This window comes from Metarhizium brunneum, chromosome 6 (assembly GCF_013426205.1).
Source record: "Metarhizium brunneum chromosome 6, complete sequence".
NCBI classification, from domain to species: domain Eukaryota; kingdom Fungi; phylum Ascomycota; class Sordariomycetes; order Hypocreales; family Clavicipitaceae; genus Metarhizium; species Metarhizium brunneum.
Genome location: NC_089427.1, coordinates 2,608,427 through 2,633,705, shown reverse-complemented (window position 1 = coordinate 2,633,705; position 25,279 = coordinate 2,608,427). Strand labels below are relative to the sequence as shown.

At 50.5% G+C, this 25,279-nt stretch overlaps 6 protein-coding genes across 6 annotated transcripts; 2 read left to right on the top strand and 4 right to left on the bottom strand.

Annotated features, from left to right (window-relative positions):
* Nucleotides 1-537: 537 nt before the first annotated feature.
* MEP3 (Ammonium transporter MEP3) lies at nucleotides 538-2,296 on the top strand (the record flags this gene model as incomplete). The annotated part of the gene is made up of 3 exons (XM_014690726.1): nucleotides 538-607; nucleotides 725-1,648; nucleotides 1,740-2,296. The coding sequence occupies 3 exons, from the start codon at nucleotides 538-540 to the stop codon at nucleotides 2,294-2,296; spliced, it is 1,551 nt and encodes a 516-aa protein (XP_014546212.1).
* Nucleotides 2,297-2,718: 422 nt separating this feature from the next.
* On the bottom strand, nucleotides 2,719-4,851 carry phyA_1 (3-phytase A; the record flags this gene model as incomplete). The annotated part of the gene is made up of 6 exons (XM_014690727.1): nucleotides 2,719-3,282; nucleotides 3,345-3,550; nucleotides 3,609-3,754; nucleotides 3,806-3,867; nucleotides 3,922-3,989; nucleotides 4,056-4,851. 6 exons carry the CDS (start codon nucleotides 4,849-4,851, stop codon nucleotides 2,719-2,721), a joined length of 1,842 nt encoding a protein of 613 aa, XP_014546213.1.
* A 1,871-nt stretch (nucleotides 4,852-6,722) lies between these two features.
* Nucleotides 6,723-8,112, bottom strand: G6M90_00g101320 (uncharacterized protein; the record flags this gene model as incomplete). The annotated part of the gene is made up of 5 exons (XM_014690728.1): nucleotides 6,723-7,167; nucleotides 7,228-7,397; nucleotides 7,460-7,527; nucleotides 7,587-7,817; nucleotides 7,881-8,112. The coding sequence occupies 5 exons, from the start codon at nucleotides 8,110-8,112 to the stop codon at nucleotides 6,723-6,725; spliced, it is 1,146 nt and encodes a 381-aa protein (XP_014546214.1).
* Nucleotides 8,113-10,263: 2,151 nt separating this feature from the next.
* Nucleotides 10,264-11,788, bottom strand: G6M90_00g101310 (uncharacterized protein; the record flags this gene model as incomplete). The annotated part of the gene is made up of 5 exons (XM_066131588.1): nucleotides 10,264-10,367; nucleotides 10,458-10,634; nucleotides 10,707-10,749; nucleotides 10,900-11,721; nucleotides 11,771-11,788. The coding sequence occupies 5 exons, from the start codon at nucleotides 11,786-11,788 to the stop codon at nucleotides 10,264-10,266; spliced, it is 1,164 nt and encodes a 387-aa protein (XP_065987647.1).
* A 7,767-nt stretch (nucleotides 11,789-19,555) lies between these two features.
* On the top strand, nucleotides 19,556-21,286 carry G6M90_00g101300 (uncharacterized protein; the record flags this gene model as incomplete). Its single annotated transcript, XM_014690730.1, has 1 exon — nucleotides 19,556-21,286. One exon carries the CDS (start codon nucleotides 19,556-19,558, stop codon nucleotides 21,284-21,286), a length of 1,731 nt encoding a protein of 576 aa, XP_014546216.1.
* Nucleotides 21,287-21,751: 465 nt separating this feature from the next.
* On the bottom strand, nucleotides 21,752-23,221 carry G6M90_00g101290 (uncharacterized protein; the record flags this gene model as incomplete). Its single annotated transcript, XM_014690731.1, has 1 exon — nucleotides 21,752-23,221. One exon carries the CDS (start codon nucleotides 23,219-23,221, stop codon nucleotides 21,752-21,754), a length of 1,470 nt encoding a protein of 489 aa, XP_014546217.1.
* Between the last annotated feature and the right edge of the window lie 2,058 nt (nucleotides 23,222-25,279).

The following is a 25,279-nucleotide window of genomic DNA, read 5'->3' as shown; positions in this document are numbered from 1 at the left end:
CCCGGTATCGACCAAGCTAGGTTATTTTGTCAGACAGCACAAGAGGGCATTTGGAAGTAGTTGAGCCGTCGCTACTTGACTCTCCCGCAACAGAGATAAAAAAAAAAAGGGTTGGCCTAGGCCCTTTACTTGTACCGAGTAGTCCGTAGTCATCTTATATAGATGGGAGTATCCCTCCCTCCCCCCCAGCAGCTGCGGTGTGTTTATGTTCCTGATTTTTGGTAGTATTTGCCTCGCATTTACAAAACCCTCTTGTCCCCTTTGACAACCCTAACAAACTTGGATATACGTCATTCGTTGTTGGAGGGCATTGGGTGTACTCAGGATCACCAGGAAAGCGAAAAACCGGACATCGCGATTCTCACTCAGCGTCTTGGGACTTTGGTGCCTTGGGGAAAGGGGAAACTCGGGGCCGGGCCAGAAAGAAATCTGATTTTGGGACGGGATAACAAGCATAAGGCATAGAATTCTTCTGCTGGTTGCAAGTTTCGAATCTCTCTCGACATCTTTTCCCCATCTTTCTCCTTTCATTCCAATATGTCGTACGCCCATCTCGGGGCGCCAGCCGTGTTCAATGGCACAAACGATGATATTGGCGGCGATTCAAGTATGTACCAACTTAACGTTTCGCAGCATCCTTTTTGAAGCCGCTTCTTGTAATAGAGGGAGATGGCCGGGGGGGATGGATAAAAACAATTCCTAACCATGGTTTATGAATAAATAGGGACCGAAAACCTTAACCAGTGGTATCAGGCGGGCGACCAGGCCTTCATCATCATCTCATCATGTCTCGTGCTCCTCATGGTCCCCGGCATCGCGTTCCTCTACTCTGGTCTCGCGCGGAGAAAATCAGCCCTCTCCATGCTCTGGGTCGTCATGATGTCCTTTAGCGTCATCGTATTCCAGTGGTACTTCTGGGGATACTCTCTTGCCTTTGGTCAGACGTCCAATAACGGCTTCATCGGCGACCTCAAGCACTTTGGCCTCATCAACGTCTGGGCCACGCCGTCGGTCGGATCGCCGCTCATCCCCGCGCTGCTGTTCTCCTTTTACGAGATGATGTTTTGCGCCGTCACCGCCGCACTGACCGTCGGCGCCGTCGCCGAGAGGGGGCGCGTCATCCCCGGCATGGTCTTCACCTTCTTCTGGGCCACGCTGGTCTACTGCCCTCTTGCCTACTGGGTGTGGAACGCCAACGGCTGGGGTTACAAGAACGGCGTGCTCGACTACGCCGGCGGCGTCCCCGTCGAGATTGGGTCCGGTGTGTCGGCCCTCGCCTACTCGTGGGTGCTGGGCCGCCGCAACGAGAGGATGATGATGAACTTCCGCCCGCACAACATCTCGCTCATCACCCTCGGCACCATGTTTCTGTGGTTCGGCTGGCTGGGCTTCAACGGCGGCTCGGCCTTTGGCGCCAACCTGCGTGCTGTCATGGCCTGCTGGAACTCGTGTCTGACCGCCATGTTTGCCGCCATGACTTGGTGCCTGCTTGATTTTAGGCTGGCCAAGAAGTGGTCCATGGTTGGCTGGTGCTCGGGCACGATTTCTGGCCTTGTTGCTGCTACGCCTGCCTCCGGATTCATTGACCCCTGGGCGAGCATTGCCCTGGGTGTTGTTGCTGGCGTTTGCTGCAACTTTGGCACAAAGAGTATGTTGGGGACAAATTTCTTGCATATTTACCTTTTAAAAAAAATGATTCTGGGCCACGGCTAACATGTCTCCTTCTTTTTCCCGAATAGTCAAGTTCCTTGTTCGTATCGACGACTCTCTTGATGTCTTTGCCGAGCACGGCATTGGCGGCATGGTTGGCCTCATTTTTAACGCCTTCTTCGCCACTGGCAAGGTCATCGGCCTCGATGGCGTCAACACTGGAGCCAGCGGCGGCTTCATCGACGGCAACTACAAGCTTCTCGGGTGGCAGATTGCCGCCATCGTCGCTGCCTCTGCTTACGCCTTTGTCATGTCCGCCATTATTGCCAAGATTATCGATGTCGTCCCTGGTTTGAAGCTTCGGGCATCTGAGGAAGCTGAGCTTCTCGGTATGGATGATGACCAGCATGGCGAATTTTCATACGACTATGTTGAGGTTCGTCGGGACTTCTTGGCTTGGAGTCCCCCCAGTGGGGAGCCTGCTCATGATGGCGAAATGATTGAGCCTCAACACGGCATTCAGGAACATGCCAGCATGGTGCGTCCCATGAGTGTTTCTGACGGTCCTGTTGAGAAGAAGTCGTCTGCTTCATCTGTGCAGTTTGATAGAGACCGCGCGGTATTGGACAATGAGAAGAGAGAGTAGATTGTGTCCGGTCTGGAGTTTGCATGCGGGAAGGCGTTTTTTTCTTCTCTTTTTTTTCCTTTTGGCTTCTGGGTTTTGTCAACATGTGGTTTTGGTAGCAGGCATCGGAGTACGGCTTGATTTTTATTCTTAGCTGTAGGATATCAGCATTGTAGATGAGCACAGGCAAAAGCGGTCTGCATATTAGTATGTACATGAACAGCGCATACCATTGATCTATTAAGTTTGCCCACGGGTTGATTAAGTTGAAAAGTGAAGACTCCATATAGTGATAAGCAACAACCAGTTCCGGCCATTGGCCGTGTCCTGCGTATATTAAAAGGAGAAAACGTTTGAAATTAATGGAGACATTAGAGGAAAGTAGTATGCATATACTGACTCGGCCACTTATTCAGCCGGAAAAGTTTAAGCCATATGGAACATTACGGCGGAACACCGTCAGTCGCCTCTCCATATTTTACAGCAGGGTAATCTCCGAAGCAAGCGTGATCAAAGTTGGCCCTGGCTGCCATGCCGTCTTGAACTTTAATGAATGCGTCTAACTCGCACCACCCGTCCCTCCTGCTGGCATCACATTCTGGGAAGCTCTTGCCCAAGGGTAGCGTCCGCTGATTCAGGATAAAGTGGATATACTTTGTCTTCCCGCCACGGAGATAGCCATCTCGATTCGGAGACAGCGGCTTGGGAGTTTGAATGATTTCCATGTCGAGTCGTGCCCCAAAGGGCGTCACATGTGAGACGGTGAAGTTGTGGTCTCCGGGATAGTCCTTGGCAGGCAGCTCCTCGGCAAATTGCCTGAGTCCAAAGGCTGTCAAAATTGACACTATATTAGTATCATGTGAAAAGTCGAAGTAGAGGCTCTGGTTCAAGGGAAATGTTTCCGTATTATTGTCGAGTGTGACGTTGATCTGTGAGCCAGAGTATCCCAGAGTATGATTTTTAAGTCGGGCCATGGTTTCTTGCTGATAGCCGAGGCCAACAGCTCTCTACGCCTCCGTCAGCAAAAGCTCAAATATTGACAATGTTGATGGATCGAGGCAGTACATACCCCCGTTGGGCTGTGGAATCCGCTTATAGCAGAAAAAAATAGATCAGTAGAATATCCAAAGTCTCGCCACTCCTTATACGTAAAGAGGTCGCAAAATTTGCTGAAGCCATAGGCAACAGTTTCATATGGGCACATGGTCTGAGCAGCATAAACATCTTCAATAGTCCATGTAAACCCTTCTGTCATTGACTGGAATCGTGTCTGGGCTACATCGTGCATCAGGCCGGCGTGTTTGCGAATAGATGGTCAATGAGAGAGCCTTACCTTCTTTGAGGTACTCGTGTATCCATGTATGGACAGCTTCGTTTCCTGAAGATTTGGCGTTGGCGTTCGGGCAGTTTAAAGACCCGGCCAACGAATTGTTGAATCCCTTCTGTTCTATGATGACTTCAATGGTAGCATTTCTGGGCCTGTGCGAGATTAGCATAAGAACTTGAGAATTAGATCGATCCAAATCGCACCACTCCAGTCCGAAAAACCCAGCCATCCAATTCTCGGCAGACTTGAGCATTCTGTCTTGCGTCTACAAACATCAGCCCAAGGCACTATGAATACTATGACACAGTCAAGCACCTACAGTTGTGCGAACGATAATCTTGCTGTTCGGGTTATACAGACTTCCGTACATGTAGCTGTGTAAAACACCTGCAGAGTGAGAGCAAGTCAGCCCAACGAACGACAGGGCTCCTGGCACCAGTATCAACTACTTACCTGATTGGAAGAGCTCCTCGCGACCCTTGGGCACAAGGATTTCGGCACCGAGTTGGTATTTCCAGTCCCTGAGAAACGAGAGTTGGCCTCTTGGACTGAATATCTCTGAGGCATTGGCAATCTTCTGCCCAAGCTGGGCAACCGAGGATCCTGTCGTAGGATATCGCGATCCATGACGAGAGAGCATCTGAAGTTGAAGAATCTCTGCGCCAGCAGGAAGTGGAAACTCGTCCACGCCAAATCCTGGAGAAGGTGTGTAGGGGGATAAGTAGCCCATAAGCTTGAAGATACTCTCATTCCCCGAGCCCATTCCCTCGATAGGAATGGAGGTCTGTAATGGCTCATTTGGCACATAGGTAGCGGTTGGGTCGAAAGTTCGTGTCTGTGCCATGAAAGCAGGTTTTCCTGTTGGCGTAGGACCGGCCCATAATTCAGGTGAAGTCTGAAAGTACTGAGGTACATCTTTGGGACGGCAGGGACAAGAGTCGTTCCTTCCCTTGAAGGCGAAGGGCAGCGCCATGAAGGCGTTGACCCCAACTAAAATAACCAGCAGCGCGGCAAGAACGAACGTTGCAACCCGGAAGCGATTCTCAGATCGCGAAGGCCGCGAGAGGAAACCCCCTTCCCGAAATGTCCCTCGAGCATCCCGACCTTGTCCAATATGGCCGCCGTCACTGGGGGAAGCATCACCATCACCGACACCACCCTCCGATCCGTCACGGTCGTCGTCTTGATATACTGGCCGGTACCCCCCTGATTCATTCCCTGGCTGTTTGGGCCGCGTTACAGGCGCCATTTCGACACTCCCACCGTTGTTTGTGCCGCCGGGTGCTGCACGATGTTGCTAGAGAAGGTCGGCCCCCCAGCTCGAACGTATGCGCCTGTCTGAGAGATTAGGGGCAAGATACACAATCTAGACCTGTGAAGTATATGCCCACGTCCTCAAGGCTGAAAACAAGCCACCGTTGGATCGATTGAGCTGACTTGGCATGCTACAATGCGAGGCGCGAGACGGAGGCTTCTCCGTGGTAAGGAGTCCGATACAGTGTTCTGTACGAAGCTCGCTCCCTAAGCGGACCAAGTTCTACGTGAATGGTCTCTGGTGGAGTTGGATCCTGGCAGACGGTTGGCTGTGCGTCCTAAACCTACAGTAGCTCCGCATGCGTGCATCGATCTCCGCGCCAACGGCACTCTCCATGTTCCAGGCAAAGTCCGGTAACCTGACCCCCTGGCTGCATGGCTCGCCTAGACACATTGAGCTGGCTCGCGCTCGCGCCCAGCATTCCGACCACTTGGTACCAAAGCTACATCTGGAAAAGGACGCCGCAGGCACTGACTATTGATTGCCTTTGGTATCCAAAGGAGTGACCCCAGGATATTTTATGCTTTCAAGTCTCTGGTTAAGGCTTGGGCGCGGTTAAAACATGGTTTTTGTTTCACCGCCATTAATTGACATCTGGTACTAGTGCCTTTTGGCGTCGCTGCCAATGAATGGGTGGTTGCAAGGGATGCACGACAGCCAACAAAAAAAAAAGCAAGTCCTGAGATGGCTGCCCGCGGCAAGACATCCGACTCCAGTTACAGAGGATTGTCCCTGAACCCTAGTATTATATATCTTTTCAGCTAGGAAAACTGGATACTAGAGAGAGTTGGGATGAGGTTCGTCGAAGCTTCGTGACTTTTGAGAGTCGCCGTTTCAAAAGTTCTTACCCGCCATAGGGGGTAACGGGTACGCTGAACTCTTCAGAACGTGGCCTGGCAGCATATGGCGTGAGTCAACATATCGTGGACGCGAAGCATAGTAGCCACAGGCGCATCAAAACAGTCCCGAATGTGTGGTCAAACCTGGTCTTGGTAACACAACGTTTCAGAATTTGGTGAACCATTTTCGGAACCTGCTTGCAACACAGAACCTGGTAGCACCAATTAGTACTCACTATTATGGCCACTAATGCTACGGGCACTCGACTCGATTTGCTACCCTTTCTTGTGTTCCAGGACCTCTGCATACTCTGTCACATGATAGTCTTGGTCTATGCATTTAAGACAAGGATAATGCAACAGCAATGAGCGGGCTGCCATCATTCACACTAACTTTGACGTGATGCAGCCGGCTAATGCCCATCACAGGTAGTATGCATTTGCCATTTAGCTGGTTCTCTCGGTGAAACCTCCTAATACAATACAGAATGCTCAGGTGTCGTCCTGCACGGAACTATCATTTGTTTCCACACCACGTCACAGCTCAAAGACGTGAAGGAGCCACAGTAAGCAGTATATAGGTTGGAGAGCACACGTATTCTATTCATTTTGACATAAACCTTACTGATTCTATTTTAGTCACCTGTTGCCAGGCAGGTCTAATTCTACCACACCATACAATAAGTATGCGTGTGCAAGGTGTCTGATTCCGACCCCCTGGTAGTAATGAAAGACAAAAGAAAATACACACCTTCTTGGGGTACACCAATACGCCTCAGCCTCAGTACAAACACACTCAACAAGACCCTTGTGCAGCTTTTGCTCCAGTTTTATGCCAGTCCCAATCAAACAATTTTGAAACCTTGCTCCAAGGTGGCAGAAACAAATTCTCCTCACATCGGATTGCCATTCTCTTATGTGCAATACATCATGTGACCATTCTTCGCAAACGTCATCATTTCCATTTCAGTTTGCTTGCGATCGCAAAGGGAAGAAGCCGTCTGGCATCGACTCGAGATGCCACACGCGGTTTAGTTTCGGGTCAAAGGTCTCTACCCATTCGTCCTTCAGCTCGTTCGGGATACTCCATCCCATCTCAGAATCACGAAGCCTCATTCGTACTAGATGGCGCTTCTCTATCGTGGAGCTTCCGTTGGTAAAACCTTCGCGCCGGTGAAGGACAGCCAGATTGTTAATAAAGTGAATGTCTCCGGCCTGTGTAGTGATTTCGAGTTGCGTTGCTTGTGCAATTCTCTCAATGGCATCTAGAGCCTCAATCTGGATACTGTTGAGCTTGGGGAGTCGGTCTGGTCGGACGTGGCTTGCGCTGCCTAGCAAGGCGGCTCTACCAAAGTTGGAAATAATCCTACGGTCATGGTAGAATAGGACGGGACGGCATTGAAACCGTGGCCTATTATCACTGAGTGTAAGTTTCCTGCTAATGAGGTTGGTAGCCGCTTCGGGTACTTACAATGCAAATGGCCAGTCAGACCGTGCAAGGACGCGCACCAAGTCAGGGCGCGATGCTGCAAGTGCATTATAAACGGTATATACGGAAGCAAGAATACACTTTCCGCCAGAGACCGCAGTACTCCTGGTAAGCCAGCTTATAATATCTCCAGCTTCTTCGTTGTGAAAGGTCTACAGTCGAGATATGTCAATAAGGCTTTCTGAAGAAGCAACTCAAATCTCATTAAACTTACAATAGGTGCAGTCGAATGGCGATGGTGCAAGGCCTTCATTTTGGTTGAATTGTCCGCTATGATGTGAACTTGTGACAGAGTTTAAGTACAACTGTCGATGAACCTCAATGCAGCAGAATTTACTTACCGAGCATGTTTCCCTTCTTGTCTTGTCTTCCTTGAAGGTTTGCTATGTAGCACTGGATTCCCATATAGATGGTGGTCAAATCTTCAACCGAATATCGCTGAGGATCTAAACCACGGACAAGGCCGAACCCTTTACCACAATATATATCCCGTTGCAAGTCGAGGAGCTTTAGGCCAAGAGTGGGTAGGGCAAAGTTTTGAGTCGAAACCAAGTCTCCGTCCAAGCCAAGCTCTGCCGACTTCCCGTCAGTTATTACGATTCAAGTCAAATGGACGACAGCTTCTCTCGGCTTACTCTTGAACTCCTGGAGTGCCTGATCGATCTCAATCAAGTGTGGCTCTTCAAGGCGGAACACATAGTCTGAATCTCTTTTGAACTGTCTTCCTGACCATGCTAAAGGCGAGTCAAGCATGGCAGGAAATCCATTCGGAAGTCCTGAAACCTCGACCAACGGAGCTGGAAACGCAACATCGTGTGTAGGGGCGATTCGCGATCCGATAACTGGTCCGTTCAATTCAGGCGCCATTGCTGCTTCAGTGACACTAAGGATAATTAGCGGACTGTTCCTAGGTACGTGATGTGACAACTTCATTATACCTGTCCGAAAATATAACCCTTTGATTGAACTTTACAAAGTTTGGTCAATGAATAGAAAAATTGGAAGAAGAGACAGAAGATGCTTCAATGTCAATGAAGATATCGAGTCTCCCAAAAACAAAGGGACGAACAGATATATATATGTGTGTGTGTGTGTGTCGGTGTATGTACGTATATATGTCTATATATTTGTATCTTCACGGGTACTGGGCTAGTCCACGGGCTTGTTTGCACAACACATACACACCCCCTTATCCTTCGCTCAGTCACTTTACTACTCCCAGAAAAAAAAAAGTAGCATTTGCTGGAGCTTACAGACCCTCAACGGGTGCGCGCATATGTATCGCAAGCCGGCATGTACTCATATTGTGGCGGGCGGGTAAGTACCTACGGGCCGCTTCGAGCATCACGATGTCTTCAGCCTTGATTCACCGTCTTAAAATAACACATAACCAATCATATTCGGGACTCAATAGTAGAGAGGGAGTTTATCGAAAAGTGAACCTGACTACGAGGCGACAAACAAAACGGCAAACCGGACGGGTGGTGAAGTCGGCGTCCGCTGTTGGTATAAGGTCTCCCGCTTCATCAGGGTAAACTGGAACACCCTCGTTCGAAGAGGGCTTGTGGCGTCCTCTCAAGCAGCTGGAAATGGACCATATTGCTGTGAAGCCTTCCAGGGAATCCTTACTACTTGACCGCAGGTAACTGACATGTGGATCTTGCTTTATGGAGATGTTTAGGAAAGACCGGGGGCCCCAGGTACATGTAGTATGTACTAGTCAAGGGGAAGGCAAGATGCTTGACCCGAGCCTAGGGAACGGAATGCGGCGTATGCAATGCATCCGGGCGGAGTACGGCGCTAAGGTTGGATAACATGGCTGGAGTGCCGACGATTCAATGTTGCGAAAATGCTAGATACTTGCCTGGCAGATGGAGTACTATTGACCACGCAACATCTCAGTGGCTCGACACCTGATCCAGCACCCCGGGCTGTCAAGCGCCACAGACAAGTTTCGGCTGACCTTGGGAGCCGCACGCACAGCCTTCTGTTGAAAACGACGTTCACGGCCGGTGGCGCAAACAACGACAAGCCGCTGGCGGGCGCAGTTTTTTTTTTTTTTTTTTTTTTTGCCTCTTACCCCCAATTCTCAAGCTCGAGTGGAGCTCCTCACCGTTCTCTTTCCTTTCTCTTCATTTCCCTTTTCTGAACCCGAGAGTCCAGGGTTGTATTTCCACCTTTCCCCGGTAAATGGGGCAAGAGACACATGGAGATGTGATCAGTAGATAAGACGAGAAGCGAGAGTCTGTCACACGGCGTGTTACGAGATTCGCGATCGAAATACGGCAACATGTGGTGTCCCGTCACCCAGGGCCCAGTCAACGCCACACATTCAATCATGGCGTAGACATAGGGCGTACGAAAAAGATCGGCAATGCATCTTTCATCCAGTGTTCCGTCCCATGTCTAACAGCTCCCAGCACATCGGGAATAGAACAAGGTCTGGGCATCCCAAGAGATGAGGTCAGGTGCCCAGATGTAGGGAGTATGGATGCTGTTAGCCGGAAGCTTGCAGACAGGCAAACAAACAAAACAAGGCGACGGTCAAGACGGGGGACGGGAGAAGAGATAAGAAAGAAGGATTCTTTTTTTGTGTTACCGGAAATTAGTTTTCCATCAACGCAATACCATCTCTCAGTCCTTGGCCCGGTCCAGAGCCCTCAATCAGGCAGTATCAACATATGTCATACGCCGCTCGCTCTGCCTTCTTTCCCGCCGAGTCCTGTGCGTGTACTTGCATGCATCTCTGCAGTCCAATCTGCTACATCCGGGAGGGAATAGCTGGATGAAGACGGCTTCTGCATGTTGGGGCCAGGGGCGAGAGTAGCCATAGGAAAAGAATTTTCGCCAAGGTAAGGAGTACTTTGTTCTTCCATTTTGGGCTTGCTGCATGTCTGCCTGTCTGCAAGTATCCTCCTCTAGCGCTTCACTTGCTTCATTAAATTGCAACGTACGGAGAGTACCTGCGAAAAGTGCTCGCTCCCTCCCTCACCGCTTCCACGCCAAACGCGGGAACAGCTATCCATCAGACCGGGGATGCCAGTTCTCCTCAAACAGTTGGCTAACAAAAAAGTAATCATCTTCCCAAGCTCCTTGTTCACGCAGTATATCCCATTCTCGTTCTATGTATCACAACGCGCATTAGCGCCGCCCCAGCAGTCTGGTTCACTGGCATTATTGTACACGGCCTTGGGGGTAGAAGTGGGACTCACTGTGTTCCCTGGCAAACTTCCTCGTCGCATGCACAAACCGAATCTTATCGTCATTTAGATCTGCAAGTGCCCGCAGATCCTGGCCCTTGCAATCCTCCGAGAATGGATACCAACCCTTGTTACAGTAGTGGAAATGAGCCAGAAGAATGTTTGCCCCTAACAGCTCAACAAAACGGCCTGTCGTCAGCAACTGTCACGAAAATTTTCACGGCGGACATGGCTAGAAAAAGACGGCATCTCATGTCTTACCAAGATGGTATTCCTTAACCTTGTCCTCGCGTGCAAATCGACGCTGAGTGTCAATCGTTAGCAAAAAGATTCTCGGCATTGTTCGACCGTCTGATCAGGCACTTGCGAAAAGCGCGCGGGGTCCAAAAAGCCCTGCTGTGGGCTGAAGGAGGCTATTTCTCTCGAGAATCTCTCTCGTATCTTTTTAACTTACTTTAATCCCATGCTTCCTAGCATATGCGGCGTCATGCGCCGTAATTAGTGCTGCATTGTGCAGCAACATGAAGGTCACTAGGTACGTTACAAACCATGTACTTGGCTTGTTCTTGAGAATCATTTTTTGTAACTTGTCCAGCAGCTCGCGTCTGAGCTTTGTTTGGATATGATGAATCAAGACAAGGTCCAACTGTGCACCAAGGACTGGCGGGACAGGAATCTTGCCACTATGAGGGCTCGTGCTGTCTAGAATGTTGTCCGGCATGCCTAGCTTTTCTTCACCAACAATAAACTCCGAGGTCGTCGAAAGTCGAACAGCGACCCATAACCTGAAGGTCCAATCGAAAAGTTGTTTCCAGTCCTCTGGAATTGATGGATCCTGGTACATTTGGAACGCCTGGATATACGTCTTCTTCAACAAACCACAGGAGCGCTCAGCCACATGTTGCAGAGTATCGCCCATAGTATCTCGAATATGCGACATGTATGCTGACTTTCCGTCATCTAGATCCATCAAAGCATAAGGCGGGATTTTCACCGACCTCTTTCTTCCTTCAAAATCCCACGTTCGTTCTAATTTGTCGCCCTCTTGCGGTACAAATTTTCGGACTTTCAAGTCGATACATTTTGTAGAATAGCCGGCTGAGATGCGGATAGACTTGACATCCGATGATGCCCATTTTTGAATCGGATCAGATATGTTGTTGTTCCACCGCCTTGTCCATTCATATCCTGGAACTTGCCCCGGTTTGAAGAGTCGAATGTCGGTAATTTTGTATCTCAGGCATGGAAACCTGCCTGCTTTTGTGTTGGAAACTTTCTTGCAGGTTAGACATGCGCCTCCTGGCTCATCTGGATTATGTTCGCACTAAGAGTTTGAGCACCATTGTTGGTAAGTTATTCATATCTGAACTTCGCCACAAACTACCACGCAATACGCGGCTACAAGTTGGGAGATGAGCTATGACAGAGGTACTTACTCTTATTCGCTGCATTCTGCACCGGATACAAGATCCGATTTTTCTTGTTTGAGCTGTTTGCTCCCGAAGGTTAGGGTCACGGAATGGGCCTCGCTTTCCGCCACGCTGGTTCGGCAACAAAATATCAAAGTTCGACTGTTGAACATGCATATTCGTGTTCGCCCAAGACCCTTGGTGTACAGGATCTATGAGACTTCCAGGAGACACTATCAAGACCGGGGGGATGTCTGCCTGTTGCATCGATTGTGCAACAGATGGATTCATTGGGTTTAGCACATAGCTGGCGTGGACTTGTTCGCTCCGTACCAAGCTGTCTTGTCCGAACACAGGCGAGCTGAGCAGTTCTTGTTCTTGCTTGACAAGTTGATTTGGGAAGATACTAGGAAATATAGTATTGTGAGTGTAGATGAAACCATCCTGCATGAGCTCTGGCGTGGTTTGCAGCTGAATTTCTTGAGCAAATGTTGCATGTGTTGAAGTGTCGTGCGCTGAATCCTCGCTAAAGATTCCATGACTGAAGTCTTTTACGTCAATCAAGGGAAACGCAATGGTTTCCGGTAGCACTTGAGGTCCCACCATTGGTTGTGTTTCCGTAGAGTATGGTTTGCTTGATTCATACATCTCAGGCGGCGCATGAGGCAGAGAGAAGTAGTCTTTTCATCATAGTAGTAAGAGTCAGTATCTAATGATTTTATATAATCAAATGGTAATGTGGGTAAATAGGACACAGAAAAGGGACAAGGAAAGGGGGGGGATCTCATACCATCAGGCTGCTCATCGCCTCCACAGCCACCACACATCATCAATTCGGCCATTCGCCTGGGGAATTGAGCCAAGCTCTGTGAAGTGGGTATCACTGGTTGGGCCCATCTTGGCAAGATGGATTGGGGTTCATGACCGCCCGCTTCATAAAGGCTAACAGGTAAGGCTTTCTCAGAGTGACCCTGATACTCTGTGGAAGAGCATCTCAGTGGCATGGTGCTGGTGTTGGCGTCAAGTTTCCGACGCTTTGCTGGTGCCTGTTCCAACTGGGGTGTATAACGACTTTCAAAGCTAGAAGTTTGGCCATGTGACAGACTGTCCTGCTCAAATGGAGGCTGGTAGTCAAAAGGAAGCTGTTGAAAAGAGTCGACTGAGAAAAAAAGGGGCGGTTGATGTGCAAGCGGCGATGTCCCAATACCAGCATTGGGCTGTGGACGCTTGTGAATTATAGACCGTGTGAGCTCCTATATCTTGAGTCAGCCAGGTGCTTCTGCTAGTATCAGACAAGGAAAAAACACCAGGGTCGATTATGAGAAATACGATTGGATCAGAAGGGATAACGCTATGATACTTTCCAACTCACCGAGTGGAGTACCGGAGCAGGAGGGCAGACAAGGAATTGGAATACCCAAATGATAATTAGGTAACGCAGTGTGCAATAGTATGAGAAGGGGAGAAGAGGAGAAAGCAATAGTGATATATCTCATGCGGGTTGCCGTGAACTTGGACACAGGCCAGAAAGGGCTCCTTACCATGGTAGTCGTCCAGCGTGACGAGGTGTGTTGGACAAGACTAGCATCAGTTGTGCAAGAATGGGCCAAGCCTCAGGTACTAGCACGTGGAAAGTCAAGTATCGTCTTTGCCTCAGAGACACAAGGAGCAGATGCGGCGCGGCAAGGCCGCAAAGCATTGTAGGCTGATGAAATGTTGTGTTGCAACTCGCCCAGGGAGGGGGTTCGGTTTTCTAAGGCTCCACAAGGACCATCGTCATGGAAGGCTTGAGTAGTACTAGTATAGTATCAATTGATCCAACTATGCATCCGCGAGAGGGGTGTAGGCTGTAGCGCGGCAGGACCCAGGACCCAGGACCCAGGACCCAGCCGGTGTCCACGGTGTCTAGACTCTGGACAAAGGGAAGAGGCTTCGCAATCGGCGGCGCCTTGGAATGGGCGACGAGAAGAAGGCGGCCGGGGGTCCCACGGCGGAGATGGGATGTGAGAATGGAGTCAAGCTAGCGTTGGAACCAAGTTTGGGAGAGGAAGTCGAAGTTCAGCGGTGGCGTGTCGCGTAAGATGCTTTGTGGGCTGTGGTCTCCAACGGTCCAAAGGCCTAAAGTTCCCAGGGCGCAAAGGCGCACACAGAGGCAGAAGTTCGAAAGGGCTGATGTTGGTCGGTGCGGCAAGAAACGCGGAAGCTGATGCTGCTGATTGCTGATGCTGCTTCCTTGGCTAGTTGTCGTCGCGGTGTGCCCGTCTGTTCATCAGGCAAGGATGACGGATAGCGCGGACCAATACGTGATGCGTGGTGCCGATGTGCATGGGCAATGAGGCGGTCGTTGTTCCAGTGGCTGCGGACAATCTTGCCTGGCAGGCCAAGAAGGTGACGATGGTCAAGTCGTGGGAGAGTAGAGATGGCTCGGTGAGGAGGGCAAAGTCATGGCACCGTGCTGGATTGTATTTCAGCAGACTGAGGGGTACGGAGTACGGAGTGCCACTCACAACTCAGACCAAGGCCAGGGTTGAATTTCCTTTTGGCACCAACGCTCGTTTTGATGGGAACAAAGACACAACGTGGGCTACCCGATCGGACTGCGGATTGTGACCAACAGCATGACGAGATGCTGCAAGGGGGTGGGCAAAGGTAGCTCGGTCGGCGAGGTCAATCACGTACAATATGATGCGTGCATAGTACGGAGTACAGGATGGGAAATGTCAAAACAAGTGCACTTCCCCGTATTCCATCCCCAGGCTCCATGCTGTTGGACCGACATATGTGTGTGTGTGTGTGTGTGTGTGCCTGCAACCCTTTTCTGTTTTCTTCTCACAGTCACACCACTTGTGCATATCTGGCTGGCCTCTGCGACTATGTGTTGAACTGTGTGGCTTTTGGATCATGGCAGCAATCCCCGTCCAATGATGCTAATATTTACTTGCTTTTGGCGTTTTTTGTTCTGCTTGTTTGCCTGATGGTAGTTTTCATGCAACGCGAGACGAGTAGCATATGCAGACCAGGGGTGCAGAGACATTCTTGGCTAAATGTGTGTCTGCCGGAAGTTACTTGGCTGAGTCTTGTTGGCCTGGGTGCTCGGGTACCGAGAAACAACATAATATACCCGGAACGCCAACGCGGCTTTTTCGTAATACCAAATCTCAGCCCTGGAGTCTGCAGGCAGTAGTGGGCGATTCTCACATTGCCAATAGTAGTTACTCCGTTCAAGCTTTCTGTTTTCGCGTGTTCCGACAATACAATGTTAATGAGGTCCGCGTGACTACTCCGACATGATCGCCACATTCTGATCGGAGAATAACAAAGTGCGGCTGTTGTTGGCATCTGAACACAGCCACTGTGTTCGACATACGCCAAGCGCGACAATGTTCTGCCAATTTTGGTGATGATGGTGATGATGGTGATGATGATGATGATGATGATGATGATGATGATGTTGTTGTTGTTGATGTTACTAATCTCGTTCAACTGTCAAGCACGAAAATGTCAAGATATGCTCTCATGCTCGAGAGTATCGATCTGGATAGATATCAAGACACACTCCCTGATCTGAATACTCCGTATCGTGCCACACTACTCCGTACATAAACCTCACCTGGCTGGCCATGTGATGTGACGGGAGCAAAGACAAAGGCCCTTTCCCGCAATGTAGGGTGTGGGACCGGTGAGTAAGAGGGACCAATGCGAACCTGGTGTCGACTTCAACGGCCGCTGGGCGAGTTGGCGAGACCTGAGAATCAGGATCATCATTACCCGACGCCTGCTAGCCGGTGACCAGGGTTTAAGAGTTGTCGAGGATGCCAGATGCGCAAGCCTGCGCCCCGCCAATGGCATCGGCCATCAGCACTGGCACTTCGTACTGGGATTGGCATCAGCATCGTGCGATGCGACCATCCCCAGCGCCATCATTCGCCTGGTCCATTCACGTTCAGGGTTGAGGTTACGCCGAGCTCAGGCACTGTCGAAGCTTCAGCATAAGCAGGTCGGCTATTTAGGTTGTCAGCAGTGGATACATGTTTACTTTGGAGAAAAAGCAGCCTCGCAAATCACATGGACGGACGGAAGGAAGCAAAGGGACATGGCCAAGATAGGCTAGGATGCAAGCCTCGGCGGCGCAAGCAAGGGGTCGGGTGAAGTACTATTCTGTGGCAGCATACGATCGTCCTTTGGATCGGAATCAAGCCAAGCCCGTGCGACCAGCTGCATGATAGGGAATAAAGGGGCTGGAGGTAAAACATCGTGGCTGCTGGGACGTGATGGGAGTTTGGCGGTAGCGCAACGTGATGCGGTCGACCTTGAACGAAGTTGAACAGAGTTTAATATTCCGTAGTACGTACGGAGTACTCGGTATGGAATACGTATCGATCTGGAGAGCCACGGTGGAGCCCTGCCAAAGCGTGGCCACAACAGCCGCAAGCGCGACCGGCAAGTGGGCAACTTCCTTTCCCGCGGCCGGAACCGTGAACGGCAGGAGCAAATGGCTGGCGGGAAAGACTGGGGAACGGCGTACATACTAATTCTCTGTCGGACTAGGTCATTGGCTCACTAGCTCCTTCCTCTTCCATCTTCATATCTCACTCCCTCTCTCCATTCCAGCACGACGGCGGCAGCAGCGCCCGCGTTTGCGTTGGAGAGTTTGGAGACTTGGGGACTTGGCGACTTGGCAAGAACCTCAACTGCCCTCATCCTCGATGCTCTCTCTCCACATTCTTCTTCATGGTTCAAGTACATACTACCTCCCCACATGTCCCACGTTGCCATCCACGCCCACTCAATGCCGTGTCTTTGTTTGTGTTTGAGACCAGAAACAATATCGAGCACGAAGTAGTATCATGCAAAAATGTAAGAAATCCGGGCCATATTGCGTGGCCCTGCTCGGTTGCATTGCGCATGCTACCGTCTTAGCTGAACTCTGGCGCGCATGGCCAGATCGTTTTAATGTCTGACTGCCACATCTTGACGTAAACCCATGCCACGATTAGCGTCGTGACTTGTCATACTCAACAGTCTGATGAACTCTAGTTCGCCGCCTCACGTCGCAGCGGTCCGATCGTGGCTCCCCACATTGTCGACAAACCACTACAGCTGTTGCGCATGAATGTACACATGGTCAATGGCGTGTGCGTGTCAGCCGAAATCTGCGTTGCTTAATACCGCATCGTACATGACATTTGTACTCCGTACTCCGTACAAAGCACCTCCTTCAAGGTATGTGATTCGACGCTGGGGCCTCTTGATGGCTTGCTCCTAGGGCCATGACTGATGATGCTTTGCTATTGCAAAGAAGCACAACAACGGGTTGTCCTGCAGTCTACAGAAAATAGTAACATGACCGGTGAGAAACTATCGCATTACAACCCATCTTCTAGCCCATTTCTCGATGTGCCAGTATCATCACCACCTAATATCGATGAAATTGTGGGATGCTTCATCTTCCCACGACAATCAAGTCAAGTCGGTCAAAGTGGTGGTGATTGTCCCACTACAGCTTGTTTGGATCAAAGAGGCTTAAGACGCATGGAATGGCTTCGTGGCGGAAAATACGTGCCCGACGTCAACAGCGACAGCTCCCTTCCCTGAAAGCATCACCAGTGTGGCAAGGGTACATGATGGTTGTTCTGGGGGTCTCATCAAGACATCTCAGAATTGAGGTTTGCTCGAGTCGTGTCCCCCCTGGGTCACATTTGGGGAACTATTGATTCTTATTCATACGGCCAGGCCGGATTGGCGTTGAGGACTGGAACCTGTAGCAAGACTTCCTTTTTTCCCCGAACTCTGGCTGCGTGTTTGACTGTTTTTTGTTTCCCAGGCCGTGTCTTAGTTTCCCTTTCTACAATAGTAATAACTTGGTTATCTGTTCTTTCTTCTGTTGCTGGGGGTTGCACATGAATGCCGATTTCGAGTTGGGCGTCAGTCGCATGTTTGCTGTTTCTTGGCGACGTGAGTCTGGCTCCTTTGGGTGATATAGCACGTGGGTGCTGTCTTGCGAGTTGCTTGACGAGTACTTGGTGCATTCTCTTGGATTCCATTTACTTATGTTAACGACGTAATGCGCGAATCGCCATTGTTTCCAAGATTGCGGTCCCAATCTTCTTCCAACACCGAGACCGTTTCTCTCTCCTCTGCAGTGATACGTTCTCGGAACAAGTCATTTCTTCGCAAAGCTTCCCAGAGCTCATGCAATATATTGAAACCACATCTCTTGCCGCCTCTCGCCTGTTTCGAACGAAACCCAAACTGCATCTGAAGCGACGGTCTATCCAACATTTGATTGACGACTGGGCCGGCCTCGTGCTGTAGTGTCACCAAATACTAAATATAATATAGTGAATGAAGATGCTGCACACACACCTCGTCTCTCATCCATCAACGCCACAAGTGGTCCAGCATCTCAGCATTTGAGGACCCCAAGCCCAGGGTGGTGCTGGGGAAACGAGGCCAGGGTTTTTCGTGTTTGTATACGTTCGATGAAGGCGAGCAGACACATCGTCCGTCTGTCATGCACAAGTTGCAATCTACTAAAGAAAGATGTTTTGCTCAAAGAAATCTATTGGACCCGATTCCCGAGGACGGCATCGACGCGGGCACCGCGGGGTCAGCCAGCTCTGCCACGGAGTCATATTATCGTATCGGTTGCCTACGACGTCGTAGGGTCATGTATTCGCCTTGTTGATGGCAGACTCGATGCAACTAGCCTCACAAAGACGCTTGGATAATTTCGAACTAGACACAAATATGCGTGCGTGGTCCCTATTGAGCGCGTGTCGACGTCGGCCGGGCGTCCAAACAACAGTTTCTTCCGAGCGGCTGATGCCAACGTGATGGATGACACTGACCGGAAAAGCCGCCGTGAGAGAGGAAACAAGTTGGAATCGAAACTCGAACTCGTGACTCGAGAGTCGAGACCATCCCTGCCTGGGCTTAGCCGGTCGTCTTGGGTCGGGTGAAATGGTGTGGATAAGACTAACCAGACAGGTAAAATAACTAACCAGTACTGGTAGCTGACAGCGGGCGCCATAGGAACCCATGGACGCGGGAAAGGCGGGAGAGATCAATATGGAGTACGACTCCGTTTAGTCGATGCCGCCACGCGGGACTCGGCAAACTGCACACCACATACTACGTACATCCATCTCCCAATGTCTGTCAGATTTTGACATTCTACAAACTTGCCGTCATGTATCCGACCGTGCTCAATCCCAGCCAGCATATGGACGAATCATGTGATCCAACACGTCTGTCGAATCAAGGCCGTGGCAGGGCTGCTCGTGCCCCCTCTCCTACTTTACGGACATGACCAAGTCGTGTATCCAGTCACGCTTTGTGCAACAGGTCAGTTGGAGCCAGCATGGTCTTTACTTTGCGGCCCCAATAAAATCCGGACAGAGTTTCGTGGAAACGGCTGTCTGGGTCAACTGGTTCTTTCAGACCCTGCGCGTTGCATCGTCCGGTGTGGCCAGATGTGACACTGGTGATCTTTATACAATTCGGTCCAACTCTTGTAACCGTTAAGGTCAATCGGCGGATTCTGCAGACCGAATCTTCACACGAGAAGGAATCTGGGTAAGTGGCTAGGCCAAACCCACCGATGTTGCTGTGCGCGAGAAATTGCCAGAATCATCTCCAGTGGCTAACTCGGCGACTTGGCTTCTAGGACGTCCACGAGCTAGTGCAACTGTCCCCAAGATGGATCTGAGCCAGCAGTCCATACATGATGTGATTCACCCCACAGCAGCATTCTCGACATACAATAGTCGGGATACTCCTGTCGGAGCAACGCCATTGTCAAATGCGGGTATTCCGTGGGCTGATTCGCTCCTGAATCCTAAAAACCGCATCGACAGCCTTTGCCCGCCGAAGAATCCCCTGTGGCGTATCGACGGATGTACGGCCTTTGGAACACAGCTCTATGCCGTGCCACTGTTTGTGGATAAGATCCCCCCCTTTCGGGTAGATGTCTTTATTCCCGAGCCCGCAACACTTCCAGCAGACGTCCGCGATCCTCTCGACCTTGACGTGACCTTTTATACCAGGGATCGCACTCGAATCTCCTCGCTAGGTATCACCAGTCATGTCCTACGATGTCTACAGTATTGGAGCTCTGCCCAGAAAAACATGATGGGCATCTACGAAAATCTGCCCTTTGGCTCACGGATTGTATTTGAGAGCTTGCCCAAAAACATTTCAGAGGCTCGCATTTGCGTTGTTCCTACGCATTACCTCGAAAGACAACTTCTCTCCGTCCCAACCCTGACCAAGTATTGGGGCGAGGAGATCAACCTACCACGCACCGTCGACATCAACGACGTTGTGTATCTGTCTCAGTTACACGACAGTGTCTGCCTTGTGGAAATAGAAGGCAAAACATGGATATTCAAAGCCTTGACAAGTTACACCAAATATCTCTACCACGAGCTCAGACAGCTTCTCAGAATGCCACCGCACCCCAACGTCGTTTCCCGCCCAGTTCACCTTGTCACAAAGAAGTGCAGTTTCGGCAACAAGACGGCAGTCGTGGGGTTCACTCTGGAATATCACATCTACGGAAGCCTGCGTGACCTGATCCCATTCATGCAGCTCCACGGCCAGGTGTCGCTTGCTGAGAAGACGAAGTGGTCCCTGCAACTTTCCTCCGCCTTGCGACATCTCCACAACGTCGCACATTTCTTCTATCCAGATCTGAGGTTGGACAACATTGTTCTGTCCGAGTCCCGTGATGCCATTATGGTGGACTTTGAGCAGCGTGGCGTTTGGTGCGAGTTCGCGGCGCCAGAAGTCAATGCGATCGAGTACGTCCGGCTGCTGGCCATTGATGACGAAATTGATCCAGATATCCGTGACAAGTACGCCGGTATTCTGTCGGAAATGCTCCCTGGGTGGGAGCAGATGGGTCAAGGAGAGGACTACATTTGGCCCTCCCGGGGCTACAACGTGCCGTGGGCGTGCCTGACTTGCACTGAAGAGGAAGCCTGTGAGGTCTACATGCTTGGAAGGGTCCTCTGGTGCATCTTCGAGGCTAGCAGTGCTCCCCAGCGAGCTGCCGTGTGGCTATCCTACCCGTGGGAGCCACTAGTAGAGTTCCCGGGTTACACTACAACGCCGGAACCCATCAGGCAGCTCATTGATGCCTGCACGCGAGGAAGACAGATTGGCCTAAGCAAATACATAGTCAGGAAGCAGAAAAAGTTGGTGATGCGGGAGCTGGAGGACACGGAAGATTCTACTCCTGAGCAGGTTCAACAAATGGCAAGTGACTGGTGGACTAAGGAGATTGCCTTTTCAGAGAAATGGCTGAATGAGCGGGCAGAAGGTATAAAGAGGGGCGATTGGAATGAAAACTACTACAACCGCCCCAAGTTGCAAGAAGTTTATGACGCTCTAAATGCTTACAAGCAGCAGAGTGGTTATGCATTTTAGAACAGCGTTGACTTAAGCTCATAACCTGTTCCCGCAGGTGATTTGAAGCATGACGACTGGATATAGGTACACATGTAGATGTTCAATGGAATTTGCCCCTTCTTTCCTTCCTTCCTTGCTCCTTTTTTTTCGACTTTTAACTCTTTTGTCCTCCCAAATTACCCGTTGGCAATTAAGTAGACTAGCCACTTAATGATCTCTTCTGGTCTTAGCAGCCACAAACAACGCAAAGGTCAATTTTCTAAACAAAAAAAGAAAAGAAAAAGAAAAGGGGGGGTAACGCATAAAGAACTTTAGAAAGCTGCGGTGGGAGATGTAGAACGACGCTCGACATTATAATAACCAAAAGCCACAACGCTATTATGATGCTGAAATGTTGTAGTATGTTGATAGATATGGTATGATGCCCGTGAGGTTGTTCCAAACAATATTGACAGCGTTTTAAGGAGGCAACATAGCTCCCTATCATTTCATCCGCTTGGAGTCATGTCCACGTCCCTGGCCGGGTACATGGCGCTTCAGACCAGCCCCAGCAGAGGATTTTCGCAACCGTCCAACTAGGATGCGAAACCTGGCGACATAAGCCGTCGGGGCTCCCTGAAGTTCAACTTGGTCCAGAAGTGCCTCCAGGTTATCAACATGATGGCTAGTAGCCTCGGGAAGCAAGTCTAACTCTGCAATTACAAAACTGTCCTCGCCTCGGTCACCAATTAATCGTAGGTATAGATTGCGATCAACCCGGCTTTGTCCGGAGCAGGCCTCACGGTTGCGGGCCACAACCGAGGAGAGAATCTGCACCAGCGTGCGGGCGGCGCTTAGAGCCTCGTAGGATTGCAAGGGACGATCGCGAGTGTATATGGAGGAGCGTATTAGGCCGACGATTCCAAGGAGATGCCTTGCAGCCCATGTTACATCCCGGGCAGTCGTTTGGTCGGCCATGCCACGCGTTTCCGCACTGCTGCTCGTAGGCGATGATGAGCAAGACGAATGTGAGAAGGAATCCAGTTCGCGTAGAACATGATCGGCGCGCTGCGAAAGTTTGCGGAAAATATCACATACGGAATCGGTAGGGCGAGAAAGTGACAGGAAGTATTGAAAAAAGTGGTGGTTGTCGAGAAGCATGCGGAGGACAGTGTAGTCTAGATCATTCCTTCGTATAATGCGGTCATCATCTATTGCAAGATGAGTGAAAATGTCTGGACGAAACAGTTCCGGAGGCTTTGAGTACACCGAGGCAAGAAGCTCTCTGGCCTCCGTGATGCGATGGTGGTTGAGCTCGTCATGCTCATCTGCGTAGGAATACGGCTTCACTACAGAGCAATGCAGCCCATCAGCCAGTATATCCAAATGGAAATCGGAAATAGCCTGAAATGGATCACCCATCTCTTCCGCATATCCGTACTTGTTCATGCTCAAAGGCTTAGAACCGTCGTGGTTGTACAGAGTCTGTTTGAGGACTTGGTCAAGAAGCCAGAGCAGATGACCACATGGGGCATCCGGGGCCTCATCATCTTGGCCACACGAGCATGAGAGACGGGGAGATGTCCCAGGGATCTCTGGAGCTCGGATTCGAATAGACCGCGTAACCAACTCTGTCATTTGAAAGGCATACGTGTTTCCGATGCGTCGGCATCGTTGTAGTGCAATCTGCGGAGGCTCGTTGAAGACATCCCGTACTACAGCTTTTCTCATGTCTGAAAGCTGGTCAAGATTGTACAAGAGCCGTGAAGGAGACCGTACAAAGGCAGGGTATTCATTTCCGTCATCGTTTGTATAGTCGTCGTCGTCACCGCTATCAGTACCCGACGCACTCGAATCTTGACCGTCCCAGTAACTTGGCGAAGCGGCTCCTGAAGCAGCCCCCGCTGTTGAACGGGTCATTGGTGGCATCTCTTGGAGTGATAGGTTTCCAAGCCGATGAAGAGGAGAAGACATGGGTGTTGTTTCTGTTGATGGTTTTGTCATCTGGGGGATTCAGCACCATGGCAGAAATTATGAGGCGTGTATGTGATGAGCAACGAAGGAAGAAATGATGAGAGTAATGCTTCTCGTTGCTCTCTCATTCTTCTCTTTCTCCCTCTTCTCATCCTCTCCTTCCTTGGACACGTGTAAACCATGGTGGACAGTCTGGTCGTTATATACGATGACCCGTAGTAGATGTCGGCTCGTGGATTTGCAAGAGGAAAGGGAAAAAAGTGGCTAGCGAGATCCCAACCTTGGTGCCGGGAACCCCAAGGCATTGGCTCACAGGGCGTTTTTTTCTCTCTCGCTGCAGCAGGACAGAATAAAATGGGGTCTGGAGTGTAACAATCAGGAACAGCAGTGCTATTGAAAAGCCGTGCGGCAGATGAGCTTGATCAAAAACGGCCAAAGGCGTTGGCCGAAAGCGATGGGAAGGCACGACCAACAGGTCTAGGTGCATTTGCCCATGTGTTGCACATATATGTATGTACATACATGCATACAATTACAGAGTGCAATTGGAATACGGCCCGAGTGGGGACATATCGCGTGTCTGTGGCTTGGGCTCTTGGGTCAAGTTCTTTGGGTTGCTCTCAGTTGCTCTGGGTCGCTAAGCCGTTCGCCCTGAATGAGGAACCTGTAATAACGACATCATCATTGATCCCAAGAGACCCTTGTCGGACCTGCTCCAAGGGGACAAGACCGAAGCGGCAGAGACCTGACGGTCGATTGCTCGGGTTCTTGTGGCTGTGGCAATCAAAAAGTCTTTCTTGGGCCTGGGGACGCAGCAAAAACTGATCTCACCTTGCCTTGCACCCGTTTGGGGTTGCTGCATCAGATCGCTTCTCCAACCTTGTGTCCTCGGTTTCTAAAGAAAGCACATTGAGGGAGGGATCCAGCGAGCCACACAGCCTCGTCGCCGGCAAATACGATGTTTCCAGCGCAGTGGATTGACCCCCGAATACAGCAGGGGCAGCAGGAACAACAATGGACAACAGGGGGAATATTGCTTGTTGGTGCATTGAACGTTATTTGCCGCTCGTCATGACCACCGTGGAAAGTCGCAGTTCAGAATCGGACGTCAACCACCATTGCCATCACCACCATCAGCATCACCCAACTAGTATCTCTTGTAGCCCGCCACTAGCATCGACACCGTCACCATGGCCATTGTTGATAGACCGAGTATTCAAACTTTGTCCTTTGCTTCTCCACGGACTCTGCTGAAGCCGCCAACAGGTCCATCAGGCCATAGTGTTGGTCGTCGCCGGCATCATGGATTGACTCCCTCACTCCCCTTCTGCCTTCAACGTCGCCATCGTCGATGACATGCAACTCTGATGCTAACAGTCTTGGACACTAGGATACCGGCGTAGAACACTCAACGTTGGCCATCCATCAATGGCACAACATGATCGGAGCTCCCGGGAACTGGGCCAGCGCCGGCCCCAACACCGAGGAAAACAAGAACTTGACGAGTTTTCTGCCTGTGACAACGGCCAACCCATCCAACAAGCCGGGACATTTTTCTTTATACAGGCGCATCATGTCCCACAGAGGCGCTATTGACGTTGCATCAACCACTCTGCATCACCATTACTAATGTCCGGCGACGATTTAATTTTGTTCATGACGATGAGTTCTTGTAACTGCCATTCCTTCTGCTTCGCATGGATCGGGGCAGACTAACATGCATCATCCTCGGTCGGCCATGTTGGTGGTGTTGGCCGGCGGCTACTGGCAAGAGAATGCCTCGAGTTGGGCAACACCAACACCGCCATTAGTTGTACACACGTCTAGCGTATGTAGTGAGAAGAGTGCGGCCAAAAGAGATTAATTTATACAGTTTTAATTTTTATTTTTATTTTTACTTGCTTGCTAGTTCATGCTGTTTCGCCGCCAGTGTTGTGCAGGATTGCATGTTCGTTCGTTCCAAGCCCCAGATCATGGACTGTACTCCGTAAGATATTGGCCAGACTCAACATTGCTCGCTTAAGATGATGGAGCACACGCGACTCCCATGGCAGCCTT